The sequence below is a fragment of the Gorilla gorilla genome, chromosome 1 (genome assembly GCF_029281585.2).
Source record: "Gorilla gorilla gorilla isolate KB3781 chromosome 1, NHGRI_mGorGor1-v2.1_pri, whole genome shotgun sequence".
Taxonomy (NCBI): Eukaryota; Metazoa; Chordata; class Mammalia; order Primates; family Hominidae; genus Gorilla; species Gorilla gorilla.
Window position 1 is genome coordinate 88,903,293 of NC_073224.2, and position 26,327 is coordinate 88,929,619.

General features: G+C 42.1%; 1 protein-coding gene across 2 annotated transcripts in view; it reads left to right on the forward strand.

Annotated features, from left to right (window-relative positions):
* Positions 1-26,327, forward strand: part of ADCY10 (adenylate cyclase 10) — a 107,399-nt gene that overhangs the window by 56,525 nt on the left and 24,547 nt on the right. For both annotated transcript variants that reach the window (XM_031004998.3, XM_055365252.2), the window contains 9 exons: positions 70-156; positions 3,515-3,789; positions 5,456-5,592; positions 11,448-11,576; positions 13,681-13,959; positions 14,091-14,381; positions 22,652-22,721; positions 23,430-23,661; positions 25,882-25,989. In XM_031004998.3, coding sequence (XP_030860858.3) covers positions 70-156; positions 3,515-3,789; positions 5,456-5,592; positions 11,448-11,576; positions 13,681-13,959; positions 14,091-14,381; positions 22,652-22,721; positions 23,430-23,661; positions 25,882-25,989 — 1,608 coding nt within the window. The remainder of the gene's footprint in view (positions 1-69; positions 157-3,514; positions 3,790-5,455; positions 5,593-11,447; positions 11,577-13,680; positions 13,960-14,090; positions 14,382-22,651; positions 22,722-23,429; positions 23,662-25,881; positions 25,990-26,327) is intronic.

Here is a 26,327-nt window from a genome sequence, read left to right on the forward strand (position 1 = left end):
AAAGTTGCACAGCCAGTAGTTCCCTTTGCTATTTTCCCATACTCAATATTCTCATAATTCTTTGTACAGTTCCCTATTTCTCGGGAGATTTCCAGGATGAGCACCTTGAAAAAGCAAAAACAATTGGAAATATTGTTTATGAAGATCTTGAAGCGGGTAAGAGCATCTGTGGGTCAAGAAGTAGGGGGAAGAAAACTGGGCAAATCACCACAAAGCCAGGTGGTTTGAGGAGTTCAGACCGCATTGGCAAGAGGCTTTTGAAGTGTGTGAAGGCTTTGTCCTAAAGTGCTTCATTCTCCTCCATCCTTCCAAACCTCAAGCTAAAGTTCTGTTTAGAATTTAGATGCCTTGAAAAGAGTCCCTTAACATTACTCCTAGGAGTCTGGCCTCTCTCAGCACTCATTTTTTCATCCTTTGTTGAGATATAATGTACCAAAGTGGTTACATATGCAGGCTCTGTCGTCAGACCACTGAGGTTTGAACCCCCAGGCCTATCACTTGCTACCTGAGCAACCTCGAGCAGTGACTTACCCTCTCTATGTTTCTGCTTTATCATCTATCAAATAGAGGAAAATAATAGTACGTAGCTCACTGGGATGTAAGTTTAAATGACTAGATTATATGTAGAAACACTTAGAACAGTGTCTCTTTCATAAGAAACACTCAACAAGTGTTAGCTCTCTCCCGGTAATATCACGACTGTCTGCTATATATTGATCACCAAATTTATATTTCAGTCCCCACCTCTCTTATAAACACCAAAACCATATTCCTAAGAGCCTTGTATGTATTCCACTTGGATGTAGTGACTCACGCTGAGTTGAGTGTCTAATGCCAAATTCATTTTTTTACTATAGTGCCCTTTCTTCCTCATCCTGATCCTGATCCTTGATTTCATTAGTAGCAAATTATGCCATTCTGTATCATTTAAAGTTATCCTTGCCTTCTTTTTCACCCACATTCCCGCATTCACTCACTGCCAAGTCCTACTATTTTTACCTCAGTCTCTGGAATCTCCTTGTCCTCCCTTCCTATTGCCATAGTTCAGGCTCTTATCATTTTTTCCTGGACTATTTCCATAGCTTTCCAAAAAACTCTGTGCTTCACACCTCTCTGCTTCAATTCATCCTTCATATAATTCTCAGGGTATATGCAAATCACACCAACCCATACTTTATACTCTCGAAATAAGTCCCAGTGGTAATAAGATAAAAGCCAAAAGATTTTTTTTAACCTAGAGAAATGGTGCTCATCTTTCAATGTCACCTCTTTGGTGAGAACTTCCCCAGATCACTAGACATGACTAATTCTTCTTCCACCAGGCTTCTGTAAGGCTGTGAACACATTTCTAGTTATACTATACACTCTATACTATTATGGCATATTGCCATTCATTACTTATATATCTGTTTCTCTCTCCCTCAGGAGATCGTGAGCCTTTTTTTTTTTTTTTTTGAGACAGAATCTCGCTCTGTCGCCCAGGCTGGAGTGCAATGGTGCAGTCTCGGCTCACTGAGACCTCCACCTCCCAGGTTCAAGCGATTCTCCTGCCTCAGCCTCCCGACTAGCTGGGACTACAGGCACGCACCACCACACCCAGCTAATTTTTGTATTTTTAGTAGAAATGGGGTTTCAGTATGTTGGCCAGGCTGTTCTCAAACTCCTGACCTTGTGATCCGCCCATCTCAGCCTCCCAAAGTGCTGGGATTACAGGTGTGAGCCACCACACCTGGCCTGTGAGCTTCTTAAGAACAGAGAGTCTCTTAACATTTCTATATCACTATTGATGAGAAATGTGCCTCATAATTGTACATAATAAATGATCGATATAAGTTGGTGGCATTGTATTATATTTATAATACAGCTTTCTTCTTCTGTACTTCAGGTCATAGGCAAAACAATATCAGTAGTTTCTAAGTGTCAGGGTTTAGACTGTTTGCATCACAAGTATTTACAAGAAGCTCCTTTAAAAATATGGATTTGTGAGTTCTAACTCTAAAGATTAAAAAAGTAGGATGTGGATTGGGCCTAGGAACCTGTTTAGTTGTTTGCTTTTGTTTTAAAACTTTTCAGTTGGTACTGAAGCAGAATCTTGTTTGGAAACTGCTACCAAAGCTGTGTTTGATTATGTACTGACAAGTCTTTGGACCATTAACTATCTGTGTGACCCTGGGCAAGTTACTTAACTTCTCTGTGCCCAAATTTTCTCAGCAAATAGATTCAACATTACCACTTTATATGGATGTTGTGAGGATTAAATGAGTTAATTATGTAAAGAGCATCCCGCAGTACTTGGAACATAGTAAGTATAATGTAAGTGTTGGCTTTTTTTCACTTTAGAAAGAACCCAATCCTCATTTTAAATTAGAAGAAACCAGGCCAATGTTTTATTATTGAATTCATGATTTTTTGTTCCTGCTTTATTCTCTTCAATTTATGAATAATTCATTAACAAGGCTATCCCAAGATTAAAACTTAAATTTCTATCTGCCCCATCTTTTTAAAGATACCAGTCAAACTCAAAACAATGTAGTGCTTACCTCCTCATTAATTAAACTGTTCTCAGGGCTAGTCAAAGGGCTAAGTATTTGGTGACAGAATGGGGCTGCAGGAGTAGACTTAGGTATGTGTGAACAAGGCAGGTTATAACACTTTATAATGACTGTCAAGCACAAAGAGAAAGAATGGGTTAACTCAGTCTCTTCTCAGAGGGAAACAAAAAGCAGCCATTAGCAGTCTGGAGCAGTGAGAATTGGGGAGCCGGTTTTCTGCATTGTGACACCTTACACAGTGGTAAGGCAGAGCCTGCTACGTAAGTGGTTGACGCTAAAATGTAGGCTCCATATTTTGTTTGAGACTGTATTCCCAGTACCTAGAACAGCACCTGACCCTGATAGATGCACAATAAATGCTTAATGAGTGAATAAATCATTCAGACTACTTAGGGGAGGGTAGTCTATATGAGAAAAGGGACACGTGATCTGTTTTTTAAGTGTAACACATACCACATTTCAAACTAGAATAGCATCAGCTGCCAGCAGGGCGAGGACTAGTTTTGTTCAGCACCTAGCCCAGGAGGTGCTCAGTAAGCGTGTGTTGAATATATGTTGGTTGAATAAAAGTCAAGTAGATTTCCCCAGGAGAACTTTATTGTTCAATAGATTAAAATGACTCATAATTAACAAACCAGTTATTTTTATGTAATGGGCACTTCAGTTAGCTTTTGTGGGTACCCCTAAAACTCCATCTATTCTCCAAATTTGCACTATCTTTACACAAAGCTTTGACCAAGTAAGAGTCCATTCCAGCCGGCTCTGTCCAAATAGCCACAAATTCTAAGTTAATGGAATAAAAATTAATGCAAAGTTACTGGAAAGAAAAGATTGAACTTAAGTTCTTTCGCTGCATCATAAGCAAACCAGGAAGCTCAATGGATACATACGCATACCCATACACGTGTAAAAAAACCTGACATCCTATGGTGTTTCTCTTTCTCTTTCTGTATCTTGTCCAGATAGTGAAAGAGGAAAGGATTATTTTTATCATTGATGAGGCCCAGTTTGTGGATTCGACCTCCTGGAGATTTATGGAGAAGTTTATCCGGACTCTTCCTATCTTCATCATTATGTCCCTGTGTCCCTTCGTTAACATTCCCTGTGCAGCTGCCAGTGCCGTAATGAAGAACAGGAACACCACCTACATCGTCGTTGGTGCAGTACAGCCTAACGACATCTCCAACAAGATCTGTCTTGACCTCAATGTGAGCTGCATCTCCAAAGAACTGGACTCGTAAGTAACCTCTTTCTATTCTGAACTCTCGACATCTGCATACATTCCCTCGGTCTAGACTTCATCAGATTTCTTAGTATGTGTCTTGATGTGCCTATTTCAGTATCTTTCCTGGCCCCACCTTTTAAAAAATTTTTCTTTTCTTTTTTTCTGTTTTCTTTTGAGACAGGGTCTTACTCTGTCACCCAGGCTGAAGTGTAGTGGTGCCATCATGGCTCACTGCAGCCTTGACCTCCTGGGCTCAAGCCATCCTCCTGCCTCAGCTTTCCGAGTACCAGAACTACAGGTGTGCACCTCCGGTAAATTTTTTATTTCTGTAGAGATGGGGTCTCACAGTGTTGCCCAGGCTGATCATGAACTCCTGGGCTCAAGCAATCCTCCCATCTCAGCCTCCCAAAATGCTGGGATTACAGGTGTGAGCCACCATGCTTGGTCTGGTCCACCTTTTGAAGGAGCCATTCATAATGCTTGGTAGGATGGATGTTGCTCACCTTTTCCATGTTGCCTCCCTGTTACGCCTTCTTAAACTTTGCTTAGTGAAAAGCTCTATTTCCCTTTCATCATGGGGGGTATGGATATACTCACTTTAACCTGCAGTGACTAAGAGCATTGTTATGGGCAAGTGACAGGAAAGGCAAACTGGTAAGCGTTAAAGACCATGACCTGCCACTAAGCAAGGTCTTACCTGGCTGGCAATGGTGTGGTCTGGTATTGGTGTTCTCTGTCTATGGCAGATGTGGAAAGCTGACTCACTGGTGAGTGCTCTCTGAGCTTTTTAGTGATTCCTCTCCTGGGGTTTTCTTTGTTTTTTTTTTTGTTTGTTTGTTTTTTGTTTTTTAGACCTAGTTTCGCTCTCGTTGCCCAGGCTGGAGTGCAATGGCAGGATCTCGGCTCACCGCAACCTCCACCTCCCGGGGTCAAGCGATTCTTCTGCCTCAGCCTCCCGAGTAGCTGGGATTGCAGGCATGCCCCACTACGCCCAGCTAATTTTGTATTTTTAGTAGAGATGAGGTTTCTCCATATTGGTCAGGCTGGTCTTGAAATCCTGAGCTCAGATGCTCCGCCCTCCTCGGCCTCCCAAAGTGCTGGGATTACAGGCGTGAGCCACCGAGCCTGGCTCTCCTGGCGTCCTGACAGCAGTCACCTTAACAACATAGAGAATGTTTTTTCTTTAGCTGGCTGTTTACAGCCCATCTTAGTATCTGGAATGAGGTTGCCCTGCTTCTGGAAGAAAGATGTCTTGAACAAAGGCTCATTTAAGATAACTCCAGGCAGCAATTTGGCACTCATTCTTTCTGTCGGTCTCTCTCTCTCTCCCCCTCTCTCTGTTTAAATTATATAGAACATGTATATCTTTCCAAAGCCAAAAAGGTACATCCTTAGTCTTGCTTCCTTCCCTTATCCTATAGGTAACTATTTTGATTAGTTTTTGGCTTATCCTTCCAATGTCTGTTTTAAAAACTATAAATCAAGTGTGTGCACACTTACTGTGTACACACATGAGTGAAATAAAAAGAAAACAAAGCAATGCCTCAAAACTGAAAGCAAACAGAAACAAATGAAGAATGACAAGAAATTATTTTCAAGTGATTGAGAAGACTTACATGTTTTTCCTTCCTAAAAGATGTATCTTCAATGTAAACAGATTGCCTTGTTTTCACTACAGGTACCTGGGGGAGGGAAGCTGTGGGATTCCATTTTACTGTGAAGAATTGCTTAAAAACCTGGAACATCATGAGGTACTCGTTTTCCAACAAACGGAGTCTGAGGAAAAGACAAATAGGACCTGGAATAACCTGTTCAGTAAGTCCTGCGGTGATGGTTCTTTCTTACTCTGTTCTGCCTAACTTAAGTCTTCATTCAGAGAAGGTAGCAAAAATGGGCTATTCCACAGGCTGCTTCCTGTAGAGTCAGAGGGTTCTGGGGAGCCAGGAATTATTGGATCTGATATTCCGGATTGTAAGCGAACTTAACATTGCCTGGGACTCACTGGACTCTGCTAAAGATTGTATAACTATGGCCGGGCGTGGTGGCTCACGCCTAAATCTCAGCACTTTCGGAGACCGAGGCGGGCAGATCACTTGAGGTCAGGAGTTCAAGACCAGCCTGGCCAACATGGTGAAACCCCGTCTGTACTAAAAATACAAAAATTAGCCAGGTGTAGTGGTGGGCGCTTGTAATCCCAGCTACTCGGGAGGCTGAGGCAGGAGTATCTCTTGAGCCTGGGAGGTGGAGGTTGAAGTGAGCTGAGACTGCACCACTGCACTCCAGCCTGGGCAACAGAGTGAGACTCTGTCTCAAAAAAAAAAAAAATAGTAACTATAGTAGAAATGAAAGAACATTGACAAATCTTAAGGCCCAGAACTGAAGGGCCACTTTGATGTTATCTTCAAAAAGCCTTTCCTTTTTTGCCAGAGGTAAAATTGCTAGTACGAAGTGAGTTATCAACAAAGATCCCGTGCTACACAGATATATACAGGGATGAAATTTGAAGTGAAGGCATAAAGGAGGCCAGTTGGAATTTTTAGGAAAATAATTTTATTGCAGGGAAAAGGGTGGGGGCCAGAGAATACAAGCTGGAAAGCAGAGAATTAAGGCTAGATAGAGCAGGCTTTAATTGGGACTTTTTTTGTTTCCACTCCCTTGGTGTTTCTGAGTTGCTAGATTTTTAAGCTCTAAGTCTTGAACACGTGAGGCAAAAAGAAAGCCCTGCCATGGGACCCACTGCCACGTTTTTCCTTGGGTCCTAAGGTCCCTAGCTGGTCTGACTTCTCTCCTCCTTCAATGTCATCTTCTGTTTGTTTTACACATAACGTCTAGGGGTTTTAACTATATTTAGCAGGAGGAATAGGGAAAAACATACCAACTCTCTCTTCCTGGAATTGGAAGCCTCTTCATTTTTTTGTGACTCAAATTAAGTAATATGATGATTTAACAGCTATAAGCACGACGTGTATTAACATTACTAAACCTAGAGGGTCAAAACGTATTCCTCTGCGACTAAATTTAAAGACAAGAATATAGGTGTGAGATCAGTGTCATGCTGAGGTGAATATGGTGCAATAAAGGACTTATGGTGCTGCTGTCTTTATGTAGCAGGATAGAAAATCACCACCTAAAGGTGACAATGAGGGAAATTTCATAAAAAAGATTCCTCTTGCTTCCTAAAAACCCCCGCCTCCTGGGTGAATGAATGATGCTCAGATGTCCCTATCCATGTTTCAGTCTGTGCTGCATCTGTTGCCTCTCACTTCTTGTTCAATAGCATGACTACAGGACCACGTGGCCCCCGAGGGCACATCTGTAGGAGAAATGAGACAGATGGTTGTCTGAGAGAACAGGGCAAAGCTCTACCTTTTTTTTTTTTTAAGGAACAAGAAACATTAGCTTGCTTTTTAAGGAAAGATCAATTTTTTTTTTTCTTTCTGGATGATTGTGATGAAAAAATAAAGAAGACTTTCTCTGGCCAAATTAGTTTTAAAGATGATAGTGGATCATTAAATAGATAATGACTGCTATGATTATTATTTTTAGACTAAATAATTCCATTATAATAATATTAAGATGCCAGTGGATTAAAGGAAAGCGATATGTAAATATAAATACTGCAGAGTAAATACTATTTCTGAATTTTATACATTTGTTTACTTTGTTTACTTGTTCATTAAATGTTTATGTAGTATCCGTTATGAGCTTTTTTTTTGAGACAGAGTCTCACTCTGTTGCCCAGGCTGGGGTGCAGTGGAACGATCTCGGCTCACTGCAATCTCCGTCTCCCAGGCTCAAGCAATTCTCCTGCCTCAGCCTCCCATGTAGCAAGGATTACAGGCATGCACCACTACCGCCCAGCTAATTTTCATATTTTTAGTAGAGACAGGGTTTTGCCATGTTGGCCAGGCTGGTCTTGAACTCCTGACCTCAAGTGATCTGCCCGCCTCGGGCTCCCAAAATGCTGGGTTTACAGGTGTGAGCCACCGCACCTGGCCCTGTTATGAGCTTTTTAAAACACAATCAGGTGTCTTCTCTATTTAAAACCCTTCAGTGTCTTTTGTGTCTTAATTTTAAAAAACTAAAATTAAGGAGAGATTCTGGTTACATAATATTGTGAATGCACTACAGGCCGCTGAATTGTATACTTTAAAATAATTAATTGCATGTTAGGTGAATTTCACTTCAATTAAAAATATAAATATGATACATAATCCTGGACTGGATCCTATAGTGGAAGAAAAGAGAATGTTAAAGGATATTATTTGATCAAGTCACAAAATTGGGATATGGACAGTAGATTAAAGTATTGTATCAACGTTAAATTTCTTTTTTTTTTTTTTTTGAGACACTCTGTTGCCCAGGCTGGAGTGCAGTGGCACGATCTTGGCTCACTGCAGCCTCCGCCTCCTGGGTTCAAGCAATTCTCTGCCTCAGCCTCCCGAGTATCTGGGATTACAGGCAACTGCCACCATGCCTGGCTAATTTTTTTTGCATTTTTAGTAGAGACGGGGTTTCACCACCTTGGCCAGGCTGGTCTTGAACTCCTGAACTTGTGATCCACCCACCTCGGCCTCCCAAAATGCTGGGATTAGAGGCACGAGCCACTGTGCCTGACCAATGTTAAGTTTCTTGAAGGTGATAACTATATTCTAGTTATATGAGAGAGTGTTGGCCAGGTGCAGTGGCCCACACCTATAATCCCAGTACTTTGGGAGTCTGAGGCGGGCGGATCGCTTGAGCCCAGGAGTTTGAGACATTCCTGGGCAACATGACAAAACCCCATCTCTACTAAAAATACACAAATTAGCCGGGTGTGGTGTCGCACACCTGTAGTCCCAGCTACCTGGGAGGCTGAGGTGGGAGGATTGCTTGAGTCAGGGAGGTTGAGGCTGCAGCAAGCTATGATCACGCCTCTTCACTCCAGCCTGGGAAACAGGAGTGAGACCCTGTCTCAAAAAAACAAAACAAACAAACAAAAGAGTGTCAATATTTTTAGAAAATACAGAGTAAAGTATTTGGGAGTATAGGGTGTGATGTGTGTGACATATTCAAATGCTTCAGAAAAATATGTACACATAGAAGGAACCTAGCATATAGTAAATAGGGCAAAGGCTGACAACAGGCGAACCTGAGTAGGGAGTACATTCTGTCTATCACCCTTTTATTTCTTTCACACAATTGAATTACATTATAAGATTATCCTTTTAATGTATTTATCTATTGTTTAATGTTTGTCTCCCATTAGAATGTGAGCTTCATGAGGCATGGAGTTTTGTGCTTTCCTGAATCCCCAATCCTAGGAAAATTCCTAGCACCTAGAGGCAATCAGTTAATACTGGTTGAGTGATGGAAAGAATGGTTGTCTCAATGCTAGGTCCTGGAAGGGGAAATAAGCATAAAACAGCATGGACCACATCATACCCTTGAGCCCCACTCTCCTACTCCCAACACACACACATACACACACACACACACACACACGGCCCCCTTTTTGGTATGCTATCCTCCCTTGGCTTTCCTGACCTCACACTCCTCCTGTTCCCCTCTCTGACCAGTCCTCAGATAATCCTTGGCTCTCTCCCTGGGTCTACTCCTCCTGGGACATTCTTCAAGTTCTATCCTTAACCCTTTTCTTTTGCTAGCTTGCCGGAATTGGAAACAACTCTTTCCCCAGTTGTTTTCATTTACTCATCTATTTCTCAGCCTTCGTGTGTGTGTCGAACCCTAACCTCACCCTTAATTCCACACCCATATTTCCAATTGCCCATTGAACTATTCCACAGATTCCCTTAAACTTAATAAATCTAAAACTTCATGCATTATCCTCCCTCTCAACCACCCCTCCTTCTGTACTCCATGTCTCTGTCACTTCTATCACTGTCTTGCTTAGGCCCCATTTCCTCCATATCTTTAGTATTTGCTTTCTCCTTGCTGAACCACTTGCCTGGTTCTATTCATCCTCACTTCTTGACATTCCATTGTTATAGCTCCTTACATAGTCTTCCCTGTCCTAGTCTCTCGCCTTTTCCATATGCTGCTTCCAGTGCTACCTTCCTAAATATGACTAGTTGGATTACTACTATCTCCTCTTCAGAAATCTGTGACCTTTCCCTCTTGTCTATAAAGTCTAGTCTTCACATTATGGTGTTTAATGCCCTCCATGCTCTGCTCCCAAACTAGCTCTCCAAACACGTCTCCCACATAGCGCTTGAGCACTCCAGCCCCTGCACTTTAGTCATGCTGGGCCGCTCCATTCCCCTAACTCGCTAAGTACTCTGAGGTTCCTGTGCCTTCGCGTTGGCCTCTCCTCCACTTGCCACTTAGAATATCTCTTCATCCTTCAAGGATCAATCAAAGTACTTCCTCCCCTATCAAGCCTTTCTGAATCCACCAAGTCTGATTTAATTGTTATTTTCTGTTCCCACAACATGTTACTCTTTGCTCTTTAGCTCTTAAGTCACCCATCCTGATGTTATAATTAGTTACTTATGTATCTGTCTCTACAGATTTTTAAGCCTCTTGAGGGCTGGAAGCATGTGTTATTCACATTTATAGCCTTCACTGGATATGATGCACAGAAAGTCCTTAATAAATATGTCCTGTATTGATGTGAACTCTGGTGCTTACTGTATGTGCCCAATCACATGGCACTCATCTACTGCCTGGCAGTCCAGCTCTTTGTGTACATGACTTAGAGCTCTAGGAAATAAGGAACTTGGTTTTATTCACCTTCCTATTTCCACCTCACCTAGCACAGTCTTGCAGCTACCAAGGACTACATGAATGGCTGAAGGGATAGAAAAATAATGCATTTTGGAGTACTAGGAAACCAAATTACTGGGCACATTTACTATTCAAACTTCACCATTTAAAATATCTCTTTCTGATAGTAGCTATGTCCTAATTAGAGTACAGTGCCTCACAGAATGTGTTTGTAACTGAGTGTGGGTATGTAAATGTATACATACAAATATATGTTTATGTATATATATATACATAATACATTCTGATATACATTATGTTTATACCTAATACATATATAATACATTCTGATAATCTGACTGTGAATCAAACGTTTGTAAAGCCTTATATCCTATGGAAGACATCAATAGTGCCAATTCTTTTGGTTGGGCAGGATTGGCAGAGGGAGACAAAACATTTTTGAGTACATCTAGATTTTCATGAATCAGTTTTACTTAGAATAAGGTTTCCAGTGGCCTGGTGCAGTGTGGCTCATACCTGTAATCCCAGCACTTTGGGAGGCCGAGGCAGGCAGATCACTTGAGGTCAGGAGTTTGAGAACAGCCTGGCCAACATGGTGAAACCTCATCGCTACAGAAATTAGCCAGGCATGGTAGTGGGCGGCTGTAATCCCAGCTACTCGGGAGGCTGAGGCAGGAACCGCTTGAACCTGGGAGGCGGAGGTTGCGGTGAGCAAAGATCATGCCACTGCACTCCAGCCTGGGCGACAGTGAGAGACTCCGCCTCAAGAAAACAAAAAACAAAACAAAACAAAACAAAAAAAGGGTTTCCAGACTATTTGGTGAGCCAATATACATCTCTGCCCAGTCTTCCTCATATGAGATCCATCTCAAAGTTCATTGGAAAATCAGACCTTATAAGACAGGATAATGACTCAACTTTTCTTCCCTTTTATACCCCTGTAGAGTATTCCATTAAGCTAACAGAGAAGTTAAACATGGTTACTCTCCATAGTGACAAGGAAAGTGAAGAAGTCTGTCACCTCACAAGTGGCGTCAGACTGAAAAACCTGTCACCTCCAACGTCATTAAAAGGTAAGAAAATCTGGCCGGGCGCAGTGGCTCACGCCTGTAATCCCAGCACTTTGGGAGGCCGAGGCGGGCGGATCACAAGGTCAGGAGTTTGAGACCAGCCTGGCCAATATGGTGAAACCCCGTATCTACTAAAAATACAAAAAAATTAGCCAGGCACACGCCTGTAATCCCAGCTACTCGGGAAGCTGAGGCAGGAGAATTGCTTGAACCTGGGAGGCGGAGGTTGCAGTGAGCCACTGCACTCCAGCCTGGGTGACAGAGTGAGACTCCATCTCAAAAAGAAAAAAGAAAAGAAAATCTGACCTGGTATTTATTTTCTAGTCCCTAAACTTCACTTTGGCTTTCTCTAGGATGTCTGTTTTCAAAAGGAAAAAGAAAAACAGCAACATTGGTTGTTTGTCTGTTTGCTCTGTACTGCCTGAAGCAGTGAGAAGGCTCCAGGGTAGGCTTGGCTTTGCTCCTAATTAAGAGCCATCTTTCCCCCTGTGTATATTCTGGGATCTGCATAAAAGAATGAAATATTGTACATTTTCAATTAAACAGAAACCAAATAATGAGGGAGAAAATCGAATACTGAGATACTTCCTGTCATCCACTTTTATGAGAAAGAAATGACAAACGAGTTTATATGAAAGACATATTATTGGCCAGGCACAGTGGCTTACTCCTGTAATCCCAGAATTTTGGGAGGCCAAGTAGGGTGGATCACTTGAGGTCAGAAGTTCTAGAGACCAGCCTGACCAATATGGAGAAACCCCGTCTCTACTAAAAATACAAAAAAAAATTAGCCGGGCATGGTGGCGCATGCATGTAATCCCAGCTACTCAGGAGACTGAGGTAGGAGAATTGCTTGAACCCAGGAGGCGGAGGTTGCAGCGAGCCGAGATCACGCCATTGCACTCCAGCCTGGGCAACAAGAGAAAAACTCTGTCTCAAAAAAGAAAGAAAGAAAGAAAGATGTATTATTATTCTTTTAAAGAAAAATGACTTTCAAGGAATGTTTTAGTATGAACTCAGCTCCAATTCATGCCATCCATAAGCAACTTTCAATGTTTATAAAGGTGGCCTAGGGACATCTCAAGGTCCTCAGTCTTCAAAAGAGTGACATTTATGTTTCATTAGCTGTGTCTACTAATGTAAGAAGGCAGTAGCTCACACCTGTAATCCCAGCACTTTGGGAGGCCGAGGCAGGTGGATCACCTGAGGTCAGGAGTTCGAGACCAGCCTGGTCAACATGGTGAAATCCCATCTCTCCTAAAAACACAAAAAATTAGCTGGGCATGGTGGTGGGTGCCTATAATCCCAGCTACTCAAGAGGCTGAGGCAGGAGAATTGCTTGAACCCAGGAGGCGGAGGTTGCAGTGAGCCGAGATCAGCCATTGCACTCCAGCTTGGGCAACAAGAGTGAGACTCCATCTCAAAAAAAAAAAAAAAAAAGAGGATGGACTAGCTTAGTTTCTACTGTGTTTTTTGGGCAAGTTGAGAAATTCTAATTTTGTCCCTAACAGAAGGACATCCTGGTCAAAATGTCCAGAAAGTCACATGAGCTACCGATATTCAAGCTTAGATGAAAAGTTGGGATAGGAGCTGTGAACTCTCTGACACTTGGTCATGACACAGAGATGATAATGTATGTCATGAGAATACATAAATTTCTAGGGCAGATAGAGAGAAACCAGGAGTTTCTAGGAGAAAGGGGAGGCAGAGAAGAAGATACAAAAGGACCAGCTGAGGAAGTCAACAAAGCACAGGAATGGCAGGGCCTGCTCCTTCTGACAGTAGTGATTACAATGTCCTCTCCTCTCCTCACACACACTTGTCACACTTTAGCACAAAATCAGAACACCATGAAATAGATCTTAATTTTGTCAGGTCATTGTGCTGTGTGTCTTTCTAGGCCATAAGCCTGCATCTTTAGTACTCCCAGCACAAGTGCTATCCACAAATTAGGTACTAAACAAATACTTCTTTTGACTTAGCTTGGCTGAGTTTCTTTCAACAAGAACTGTAGAGCAGGATGGTTGTCCACCTGCTCTTTATCAAATACGGCATATTAGATAAAGATAAATAACTAGTTTTCTACTGTGTGGCCTTCTACCTGCAGAAATCTCTCTGATCCAGCTGGATAGCATGAGACTTTCCCACCAAATGCTGGTGAGATGTGCTGCCATCATTGGCCTGACCTTCACCACTGAGTTGTTGTTTGAGATTCTCCCCTGTTGGAATATGAAGATGATGATCAAGACCCTGGCAACCCTAGTGGAATCTAACATTTTTTATTGTTTCCGGAATGGCAAGGAGCTTCAAAAGGCCCTGAAACAGAATGATCCCTCATTTGAGGTGCACTATCGTTCCTTGTCTCTGAAGCCCAGTGAAGGGATGGGTGAGTAGCACCTGGAGTGACCCAATTTCCTCTTAAGGACCCATCTAGATTAAAGAATTGACCTATGTTAGGTTGAAGGGGCTGATCTGTTGCCCACTGCCTGGCTGAAAAACCCTTTTTGCTCTCTCCAGATCACGGTGAAGAGGAACAGCTTCGTGAACTGGAGAATGAGGTGATCGAGTGCCACAGGATTCGATTCTGTAACCCTATGATGCAGAAAACAGCCTACGAGCTGTGGCTCAAGGACCAGAGAAAAGCCATGCACTTGAAATGTGCCCGCTTTTTAGAAGAAGATGCCCACAGATGTGACCACTGCCGAGGCAGGGACTTCATTCCCTATCATCACTTCACAGTGAATATTCGGCTCAACGCTTTAGACATGGATGCCATTAGAAAGATGGCTATGTCTCATGGATTTAAAAGTAACCTACTTCATTTTAAAATTATCCTAACTGTTCTTGGGAAATCTAGAGACTAAGATCTAGAAGGAGTGGGTGTGGATCTTGAGGGCTTCAAGTCTCATAAGCGGCTTGGGCACAAAGAATGATGAGACTTCAGCAGCCTAGGCCAATGGGGAAGAGAAGAGTAAGGGAATGTACCTGTATTGAGTCTAGAGAACCAATCTCATTATAACTGTCAGGGAGGGTTTGGGGATAGGGGCTCTGGCAAAATGGGGTGTGACCAGAACTCAAACTAAAATATCCCACTTAATTCACACCAAAGGATGGAATCCAAAGGGGGGTACAATCTGACATGATGACATGGTGTTTCTTGGCAGATAAGAATATTATTGCTTTGTTGGTCTAGTCTGAAACAGGTTCCAGTGGGTAAAGAACATGACTGAGAGAGAATTAGCCAGGGCTAAGCAGGTTGGGGCTCCAGAAAACAGGGCTTGGTTTCAGGGCAAGAATTCAAGACCATCTGAGAAGCAAAAGTTAAAAAGTTACAAACCAATAACACCAACCAGCCATGTGATCTGAGAAAACATAGCAGAGGATTCAGGGGATGTAAGGACCCAAAGACTCAGTCACTACGGGCATGATGGGTGTCAGACACAGAGCAACACCACCAATTCTAGCCCCCATTCATGGTGGCCAGGGAGCTCCTAATGGGCTGCCTACTCTAGTCAGAGGACCTTGGTGATTATGGCTAAATCTGGTTGGGAAATCAGAGGCTACAAGTAGAGGACTCCTATATTATAAGGATATTAAAAATCAGGAAGAAATGTATCTAAACTGCCTGGTACATAGCAGGTGCAAAATAAACTTTTTTTTCTCATTCTTTCTCCATTTCATGTGCGTTCTCAGTGGATCCTCATATTAACCCTTTAAGGTTGATGAGGGTTATTTTCATTGTATAGATTTTTTAAACTGTGGTTCTGGAAGCTTAAGTAACTTACCCAATACCACAGAATGAGTGACAGGCTTTATTCAATCTGCCATCAGTCTAATTCCTAAGTTCATCCTCTGCTCATTATACCCGAGCTCCCCCAAATGTGGGGTTGGATTTTAGGTAATACTTGCCAGAAGATAGGAAGTTCATAGACACAGCATGAAGTAGAAATCAAGAGAATGAGAAAGTTGCAGCTTTGCACAGTGGGATGAGCATGTTGTTGAAACTGCACTAACACTAGTCCATCTCCCTTTTTGGAAAACAGGAATCAGGCTGTAGGTTCAGAGCCTTAGGATCTGGACCATGAAGATTTCTAGTCCTCTGAGAGCTTGAGTACAAAGAGGATAAGACTTCAGCAATAGTCTCACCTGCACTGGGCAGGGAAGATGTCAGGGGAATGTACACCTACCTGAGTCTAGTTCTATTACTAGCATTTATTAAATTCTCTCTCGTTTGTTATATTTTTACAAAATTGGTAATATTATTATCACAAAAGTGGTATGTGTGTAATATGATGTTGAAATTGAAATTTGTGCCAGAGCACCAAGATACAACTAATGCTGCAATTCAAACTGAGGCAGTGGATATACAGAATTTACAAAGGAAATAGCTGAGAATCAATTATAATCTTGGATCCTTCGCCCAGACCTAAGACATAGAAATGAGGAAGAGGATGTAGAGGGTCAGGATTTGTGAAGAGATCTCTTTGGTGAGAACTGATGAGGTGCTGTGTGCCCTCCTCAAGTGGGTTGTTTACTTCATCACCTCAAGCCTGGTGAGGTGTCTTCCTTAGAATCAGAGGACATAGAACACTGGGGCCTGCCTCATGCCTAAGAAGGCTGAAGTGGCCTGTGGCTACACTGGGATCAAGCTGCCATCCCAGACTGTGGGAAAGGATGTGTGAGGGTTTCTTATGGATCAGATAAAACCCACCTGGGAGAAACAGCCAGTCTGGAACCATTATAAGTTCTTCCCAGGGTGCCCTTGGGAGGGTAACAAGACCCTTGGGTGTGGACTGCTAGAATGAGACAGGGATAAGGGGGACAGACTGGAGCACCAAGAAGATGCGCTGCCTGAATTAAGGAAGCTTTAGTGAAGGATCCCACATAGGGCCCTATTCAAAGAACCAATGAAAGTATCAGTAGGAGATGAAATGATGGAAAGAGATGAGGGAAAGGGGAAAGAAGAATATTTGACTGTGTGGGGTCAGTGAGTCATACATATACACACACACATACACATGTACACACACATACATATACATAGATGCATTTTTTGGTAGATTGATGTTTTATTTTGGGGGATAAAATAAGCTAAAATACACTGACAGCTAGAATATAGGTCAGTTTGAGCAGCTGGCCTTGAGCAGGCTGACTAGTGTCATCAAAGCAAACAATTTCAGTTATTTGCAGATTTTCCAATCAACTGGCAGTTCAGCTCTGGAGCATATGTGACCAAATGTCTCTGAATAATGTCTGCTGGTATCCCTTCCATCAGCACCTCCACCTGAGTGAGGCCACAGCTCTACTATTTCTCTTATCAGAATTTTTCACCTGTTCAGAAGGCTATCGACTCGACAAACTTTAGAGACTTTGTAAATTCCCTAAATGTTGTATCACAAAACAGTAATCCCATGGTCCACCGTCCCACACACCTTCAGTAGTTCCAGTCAGGGGCAAACATTTTTAATTTAGCTGTTCTTTCTAGTCATTACTTCCATACACTAAATGGTATATTAACATTGCTTTTACTGATTTTTAAGAAAATCAAATTCTGACATCTGTTTTCTGGCTATGGCAGATGAGGATTTAACTCTGTTACACCACTCCTCGGCCCCTCTCCCCTATATTGTCATATAACTGGCATTAGATAAGCCAATGAAGTGTTTACATTATTAAGACTATGTAAATGTTGTCCATTACAAACCAAGTAATATACTGTGAATAGATTTCTTAACAAATGTTTATTTTTCCTAGGGTTACTAGGAAACTTTTTCTTTTTTTGCAATGTCTTCCTTAAAATATCCTGCTTTAATCTATCCTAGACAGATAGATACTCTGTCTATCCTTTATCCCTGAACCTCCCAAAGTGTGGAGTATAACCTTTAGGCAATACTGGTCAAGGACATAATTGGGACCAAGTGTGGTGGCTCACGCTTGTAATCCCAGCACTTTGGGAAGCTGAGGTGGAAGGATCACTTGAAGCCAGGTTCAAGCCAGGGCTGGTTCAAGACCAGCCTGGACAACAAACTGAGACTCTGTCTCTACAAAAAAATAAAAATAAGAAAATTAGCCAGGTATGGTTGCACACATCTATAGTCCCAGTTTCTCAGGAAGTTGAGGTGGGAGGATCTCTTGAGCCCAGGAGTTCAAGGATGCAGTGAGCCGTGATCATGGCCACTGCTCTCCCCAAAAGGGAAAAAAAAGACATAATTGGAGGAGATTCAGGGCCACTGCATTATGTGTGAATCAGATAGGGAGGAAGCTGGTAGCTGGTTCCCTTTCAATTCTCTTTTGATCCTCATGTCCTTCTTAAGAACTGTTATTTTCTAAGCCTTGATTCATTCCAACGGTTTACCCTCCTGGGCGCTGTCCTTCAGCTTCTTCCACCTATTTCATCAATGACTACTCTTCTCACTCCTTTATCTTCTACAGATATGTTGAACTTTCATTCAGCATTTCATTTACTCATTCCACAATTATTTATTTATGTGCCAGGCATTGCTTACTGCTCTAGGCATCTGAAATGCATCGGTGAACAAAACAGCATTCTGTTGGAGAAAAGTATACAGTGGAGAACAAAAACATAATAAAGAAGTAAATTTCTGGGTGCAGTGACTCATGCCTATAATCCCAGTGACTTTGGAGGCTTGAGGCCAAGGGTTCAAGACCAGCCTGGGCAGGATAGCAAGACCCCATCTCTTAAAAAAAGAATTAGCCAGGTGCGATGGCTTGTGCCTGTAGTCCCAGCTACTCAAGAGTATTGCTTGAGCCCGAAAGTTTGAGACTGCAGTAAGCCATGTTCACCCTGCTATACTCCAGCCTGGGTGACAAAGCAAGACCCCAACTCTTAAAAAAAAAAAAAAAAAAAAAAAAAAAGGAAAGCATATAGTATAAGTGATAAACCCCATGGAGAAAAACAGAAAAGAATGTTGGGTAGGAGGAGCTCAGAGCCATTTGGGTGCCTTCATTGCAAAGCAAGATTCATGTAAAGACAGAGGAAGTGAGGGATTTTGCTGTGGGAGTGGCTGAGGAAGACTATTCTAGGCAGAGGGGTAGCGAATGCAGTGACCCTAAGACAGGAGCGTGGCCCTTCCATTCTATACATGCTGAATTTATACTTTTAGAGATCATTTTATTCTTGCCAGGCACAGTGGCTCACCTGTAATCCCAGCACTTTGGGAGGCTGAGACAGGTGGATTGCTTGAGCTCAAGAATTCAAGACCAACCAGAGAAGCATGATGAAATCTCCCTCTACAAAAAATACAAAAAAAATTAGCTGGGTGTGGTGGCAGGTGCCTGTAGCCCCAGCTACTCAGGAGGCTGAGGTGGGAAGATCATTTGAGCCAGGGAGGTTGAGGCTGCAGTGAGCTATGATTGCACCACTGCACTCCAGCCTGAGCGACAGAACAAGGCCCTGTCTCAAAAAAAAAAAAAAAAAAAAAATCATTTTATTCTCATTTAGTTAGGTAAAATGTCCTGAACCTGGGGAGACAGAAGATAAACCCAAGAGGTAGTCTGACATCTTGAACCTAAAGTCTTATTTTTAGTTCTTTGAAACCATAAGGTGGGCAGGTGATATCTTTGCTTTTCTCTTTTCATTTGAGAACCTATAGGCATTTGTATGTTTTTTTCTTTTGATTTTTACAGATTCTCCTTGTAGTAGGAAACTCTTAATATAATATCTCCTTTGTAAATGAAAAACATGAGAATCAAAAATAATATGATTCTGGTTGGGCACGGTTGCTCATGCCTGTAATTGCAGCACTTTGGGAGGCCGAGGCAGGCAGATCACAAGGTCAGGAGATTGAGACCATCCTAGCTAACACAGTGAAACCCCATCTCCACTAAAAATACAAAAAATTAGCCAGGCATGGTGGGACACGCCTATAGTCCCAGCTACTTGGGAGGCTGAGGCAGGAGAATCGCTTGAATCCAGGAGGCAGAGGTTGCAGTGAGCTAAGATTGCACCACTGCGCTCCAGCCTAGGCAACAGAGTGAAACTCCATCCAAAAAAATAAATAAATAAATAGTAATAATAATATGATTCACCCAAGCAATAAATGACATAATGACAAACAGCATACCTCATATGCCCTGATTCTATTTGCTTTATCTATCCAATCTTTGCATCCCATTCTATCATCATTACAATTTTTTTTTTTTTGAGACAGGGTCTTGCTCTGTTGCCCAGGCTGGAATGTAGTGGCATGATCTGGGCTTACTGCAGCCTCAAACTTCCAGGCTCCAGCCATCCTCCCACCTCAGACTCCCAAGTAGGTGGGACTACAGGCATATGCCACCATGTGCTGCTAATTTTTTTTTTCTTTTCTTTTTTTTTTTTTTATAGACAGGTCTTGCCATGTTGCCCAAGCTAGTCTCAAACTCCTGGACTCAAACGATCCTCCCACCTCAGCCTCCCAAAGTGTTGGGATTATAGGGATGAGCCACTGTGCCTGGCCACCATTACAACTTTAAACATAAAAAATACATAGAATGTTGAAGGAGGAATAGCATTTTCATTTTACTGATTGATTTATTTTCAACAAACGTGCATTTATGCAACAAACATTTATTAAGCGTCTACTATGTGCCAGGAAGTGACCTAGATATTCGGACCATAGTAGTGAAAAATGATAGACATTTATTATTAATTTTTATTTTATTATTAAGATAGACATGTCTATTCTTATAAATTTGAATTTTAATGGCAACTGACAGAAAATGAACAGATTAAGTAATAAAATCTTCAAGGGGCCTTGTAGACTTTGATAAATAGTCTAAATTTCAGTCTAAGTGAATTGGAACACATTGGAAATATATCAATTAGAATGAGTATTGGCTGCATATAATAAGGACCTAGCTAGTGTGGCTTAAATTTATTTATTATTAAATGTATTGTATTTATGTATTTCTCATGTAAAAGGCTTGCCTCATCACTGGGACTAGTATGGAGGCTTCATGATCATCAGGGTCCTTGGTCCAAAACAGCTTCTGAGGCTCCAGCCAGCATGTTTAATGCCAGAAGGAGAAAGAAGCCAAAACATGAAAGGATGTCCCCTCCCTTTTAAAGGATCTTCTAAAAGTCCTACCCAGTATTTCCTCTTACATCCCACTGATCAGAACCTACTCACATGACTATATCCAGTTGCAAGGGAAGCTGAAGAATGTCGCTGTCTATTACTAATGAGAAAAGGGACAATGGAGATTGAGATGGGAAACCGGCAGTTCCTGCCACAGAGATCTGAATCATGCTTTTTAAATGGTACTGCCTTCTCTACAGAAAGAGATTGAAAAGGATAGGAATAGAAGGGAGATTAGTTTTTTGCAGTTGTCCAGGTAAAATTTTGGTATGGACTGAGGTGGTGCTGTAGTGAAGATGGACAGAAGACGATGAATTCAGATATGTTTTTGGGTATGGTCAATGGGACTTTCTGATGGACTGAATAGGGAAGGGGGTAAGAAAAAGAAAATAATCAAGGATCTTGAGCAGGTTTTTGTCTTGAGAAAATGGCTATATGACAGTGATGCTTACTAAGATAGGAAAAGTTGTAAGTGGGTATAAGTTTCTGGAGGAGAGATTCAAGAGTTTCTGTTTGAATCATGTTAATTTTGAAATGCCTATTACACATTCAAATGGCAGTTGCCAAGGTGGTATTTGAATATATGGGTCTGTAGTTAAAGTAGATGTCGAGGCTTAGATATATAAAATGGAAAGCCATTAGCATATGAATGTAATTAAAAGTCATGGGCAGATGAAACTGCCTAGGGAGAAATTGTGAAAGGAGAACGGAGCCCAGGACCAAACTGAGGTTTACCAACATTTAGAATGTTGGTAGAAGAATAGTAGCCAATTAAGTAGGCAACCAATTCCCTTATAACACACAAAACAATGTGTGCTAAAAGAATCAGTGGAAAGGGAGAGTGGTCACTTGTATTAAATGCTGCTGAGAGGTAATCAAGTGCAGACAAAGATGTAGCCTTTGGATGTGGCAACATGGTGGCCACAGGTAACTTTAACAAGAGCAGTTTTACAGAAGTAGGGGGACAGGGTCATAATTCAATATATTCAGCTGCTAGTCACTAAGGAATCAATAAATAGTAATCTAGGAGAAGAGGTGGCCAAATTGATCTCTGTGCAGTACAATAAGGACTATGATACAGGTCTGCACAGGGTTGACGGGCACACAGGAGTTGGGGTACTTATCTATGGGGGCAAGAGCACGGAGGGCTTTCAGAAGAAGGTGGTAACTTCTTACATGTTCAAACTGCATCTATAAGATGTATGGAGTAATGCATTAGCCTGGGAGCCAGAAAACCTAAGTTCTAGTCCTGCCTCCACCACTAACAGATGTATGACCTGAGACGAGTTCCTTCCCCTCTCTGGGATTCTTTCTTCTGCCTGAAGGGAGAAATGGCTGGACTAGACAAGCCTCATTTGTTTTCTGTTTTAAGATCATTATGGAATTTTCTAACCTGTTCAAGTCTGCTTAGACTGAGGTTTTTAATTTAAGATTCTCTGCCCTTCAGTTAACCTTTTGGGGTATTTCATTTAATTATCTATATTTCTCCACTGGAAATTGATGTCACTTTCTTCAGGTTTAATTCACTTAGTTTTTATTGCAGAGTAAATGAGTTAGGATAATGTTATTAGCTATCACAAACCCCAGCATTTCTGTGGATTAACACAAGAGAGTGATTATTTCCACCTTATGAAATAATCCAATGCAAGTATTGACCAATGGCTTTGCATGCAGTTAGCAAGGGACCCAGGCTCCTCCCAACTTGTGGGTTTGCTATCCTTCAGGTTCTTAGAATTACTTGCTTTCTTGTGGAAAGAGAAGGCAGAGAAGACACATAACCATCTTAGCCTAGAGGTGACATATATTACTTCTGATCTAATTCTATTGTGAGAACTCATCATGTGGCTTCACCTAAGATGCAATGGGGGCTGGGCAATGTGGTTTCTGGCTGGGCAGCAACAACTCCGTAAAGGGAACAAGAGTCTTGGGTAGACAGCAGATATCTCCACTGCAGAGAACATTTCAATGACCCATACAACTCATTTGTTTATTTTCTAGCTGAAGAAAAGCTTATCTTGTCCAACTCAGAGATTCCTGAGACATCTGCATTTTTTCCTGAAAATCTCAGGTAGAGGCATATATCATTGTTTAGGAAGTAGAGCATAAATAATTGTCATTAAATTCAGAACACTACTAGAATCATTTGTCTGGCCAGTACTTTTGACCTCTTAGATGCAAGTGGGAAACTTTGGGGGGTATGCATGGTGAGTTTAGTCAGTAGTATCCACACTAGGTTTTATTATCCTGCTCTTTTGTTTTTAAAGATATTTTATTTTATTTATTTATTTTTTCAAGATGGAGTCTCGCTCTGTCACCCAGGCTGGAGCGCAATGCCACAATCTCAGCTCACTGCAACCTCCACCTTCTGGGTTCAAGTGATTCTCCTGCCTCAGCCTCCTGAATAACTGGGACTACAGGCGCCCGCCACCACACCCGGCTAATTTTTTGTATTTTTAGTAGAGACAGGATTTCGCCGTGTTAGCCAGGATGGTCTTGATCTCCTGACCTCGTGATCCACTTGCCTTGGCCTCCCAAAGTGCTGGGATTACAGGCGTGAGCCACCTCACCCGGCCTAATTTTTATATTTTTAGTAGAGATGGGGTTTCGCCAGGTTGGCCAGGCTGGTCTTGAACTCCTGATCTCAGGTGATCCACCAGCTTCGGCCTCCCAAACTGCTGGAATTACAGGCGTGAGCCACCGCGTCTGGCCTAAAGATATTTTAATATCAAAAGTGATACTGTATAAGTTACTATTATTTATTTCTGCATATGGACAGTCCTGAAGAAATAAGAGAAAAGATCTTGAATTTCTTTGACCATGTTTTAACAAAAATGAAGACATCTGACGAAGACATTATCCCTCTGGAATCTTGCCAGTGTGAAGAAATCCTAGAGATTGTCATCTTGCCTCTGGCCCACCATTTTCTGGCTTTGGGAGAAAATAACAAAGCCTTATATTACTTCTTAGAAATTGCATCTGCTTATCTCATCTTTTGTGATAACTACATGGTAAGCTGTTTCTACCCAGACCACCTCCACCTTAGAGACAATTCACAGAACATAGAGCCAGAAGGGAAGCTCCAGCATGCTTTCTGATTACTTCACATTGTATATTCCCGACAGCATCCCTTTCCACTGAAAATCACATTGCTTAGAAGGGAAATGATCTAAGACTGAGAAAAGAGAATTGGAATACATTGCAACTAGCATTGTAAATTATTTAAAATATTGCCACCTTTAGAAACTTGCCATGAATTGTCTACCTGTATGGGAGGTAAGGGGGCACATCTCATTCCCAAAATGATGCAGAGAGGACTCTTAGCATAGTCTTCCTCAAGTGGCATTTACCCTCCGTTAAGCCTAAAATACCTGTGAGCACAAAATACCTGTAGGTCTTTGGATGAGTGCAATTCTGGTTTTTTGTTTTGTTTTTGAGATGAAGTCTTTGTCACCCAGGCTGGAGTGTAGTGGCGTGATCTCTGCTCACTGCAACGTCTGCCTCCCGGGATCAAGCCATCCTCCCACTTCAGCCTCCTGAGTAGCTGGGACTGCAGACGTGCCCAGCTAATTTTTTGTGTTCTTGGTAGAGATGGGGTTACACTATGTTGCCCAGGCTGGTCTTGAACACCTGAGCTCAAGGGATCTGCCCGCCTTGACCTTCCAAAGTGCTAGGATTACAAGTGTGAGCCACTGTGCCCAGCCAATTCTGGTTTTAATATTGTGATCCCCAAAGAGGCTCTCCCTGCCTTTGTCATCATGCAATGTGTGCTAGATTATTACACATACCATTAGACCACCAAAGCACTAGTGAATGTTTCTCTAGGGTAATTATAAATAAGGTTCCAGGGCACTATGCCCATAGAAATGAGGGGATTTGATACACATGATGAAATAAACAGAATTCATTGTTAAGTAAGTTGGAAATCACTGAGCTGAATACAGGTAAATAGATGCCTTTAGATACTTCAGGGCCTTTGATATGCTGAGATATATATAAATCTGTTCAGAGGACACAGAAGCGTAAAGGCCAGGCTAGGCTGATGCATACTGTGTTTCTCAAACTTATTTGCCCTTAGATCTCTTTTCATGGAGCAGCTGGCTGGGCTAACCTTCCATGAACTCACTTGAGGAAATGTCTTTCTGGGCCCTTGCTTCATCTGACTTCAGCCAGCTTCAGGAAGAGCTTCATAGACCTTCCATAATTTACAGTTGCTACTGGTCACAGCAGCCTAATCAACCCTCCTACCTTAGATTTATATAAAATTATAAAATTAAACTATTAAAAATGTCACTAAGTTACTGTCCTTGAAACATTTATGTTAAGAATGAAAGTCTCCTGCATATTTCATGCACATATTCGAGGTGATGATGGGGATGTAGCCAATGAGTCCCAGGAGGAGGAGGCTTAGGTAGCCCTGGGGGCCAACTTTCTAAAACCTATGCATACCCCGTTTCACTTGACAAGAAGACAATGATTAGAAGCACAGCCTCAGTGCAAGGTCCCAGAATGTGACATTTGTACCCCTTCTCCCATCAAACTGCAGTGGGACTGGGGCTGTTGGCCAACTCATCATGTCTCCCTCTTTTTTTGCCTCCCACACATACCCAACAGGATGCATAAGACTGGGAGATATTGCCTCACCTTATTTTATTCTTCAAGTCTGATCTTACCTTGGTGTGCACACGTGCTAAGATTTGCCTAATGATGTTGGGAGGTGAAGATGAAGTGATGAGAGTTGTGCAGGGACTTACTTCGTCATCCACCTCCCAAAATGACCCTGGCAAAGGAAATGGGGGTGATTCATAATTCATTTAAAAACTGAAGACCAGCTTCTCACAGATGTGGGGATGCTGTTCAAGGGAAGTGGATGTGTTGTTGGGAATAAGGAGGCTGGGGATAGAATTATTGAGAGGAAGAAACTGGCTTGAGGGAAACTTCGGGTAAGGCAACCTAGATGATAGCGTGAGGAAAGGTGGAGATTTCCAGATTCATTCTCTTGATGGAGTGATCCAGCAGACAAAGGTAAGCATGAAGGTGAGATCTTTACCCATCAGCTCCTGTCTGGAATTTGGAAGCCCATTTTAATCAGTGGAGCTGGGGATGGAAGTGGAGGTGGTAACTGAAATGGCTCCTGCATCTCTTACTTCAGTAGAGTCTGGGGCAATGGCCCTTCTGTGGGCTCAATCCCTGCTGAATCAACACTTTTCTACTCCTTGGGCTGGTTACAGGCATACATGTATTTGAATGAAGGACAGAAGTTGCTAAAAACTCTCAAGAAGGACAAATCTTGGAGCCAGACATTTGAGTCTGCCACCTTTTACAGCCTCAAAGGTGAGGTAAGAAACCATTGAAGACTTGAATTTATCTGTTATATATCTTAGGCCTTTCCACAGAAGTAGAAGTCATCCCTATACTTTCTACACCCTCCTCCCATCTCTTGCCACAGACTTCTAGCCAAGACTCTAGAAACTCAAATCCCTGGGCTCCAACCTCCTCACCATGGCTTACCAGCAAGACCTTCCCTGTCTTCCAGGTTTACATCTTTTTTTTTTTTTTTTTTTGAGAGGGAGTCTTGCTCTGTTGCCCAGCCTGGAATACAGTGGCGCGATCTCGGCTCTCTGCAACTTCCGTCTCCTGGGTTCAAGTGATTCTCCTGCCTCAGCCTCCAAAGTAG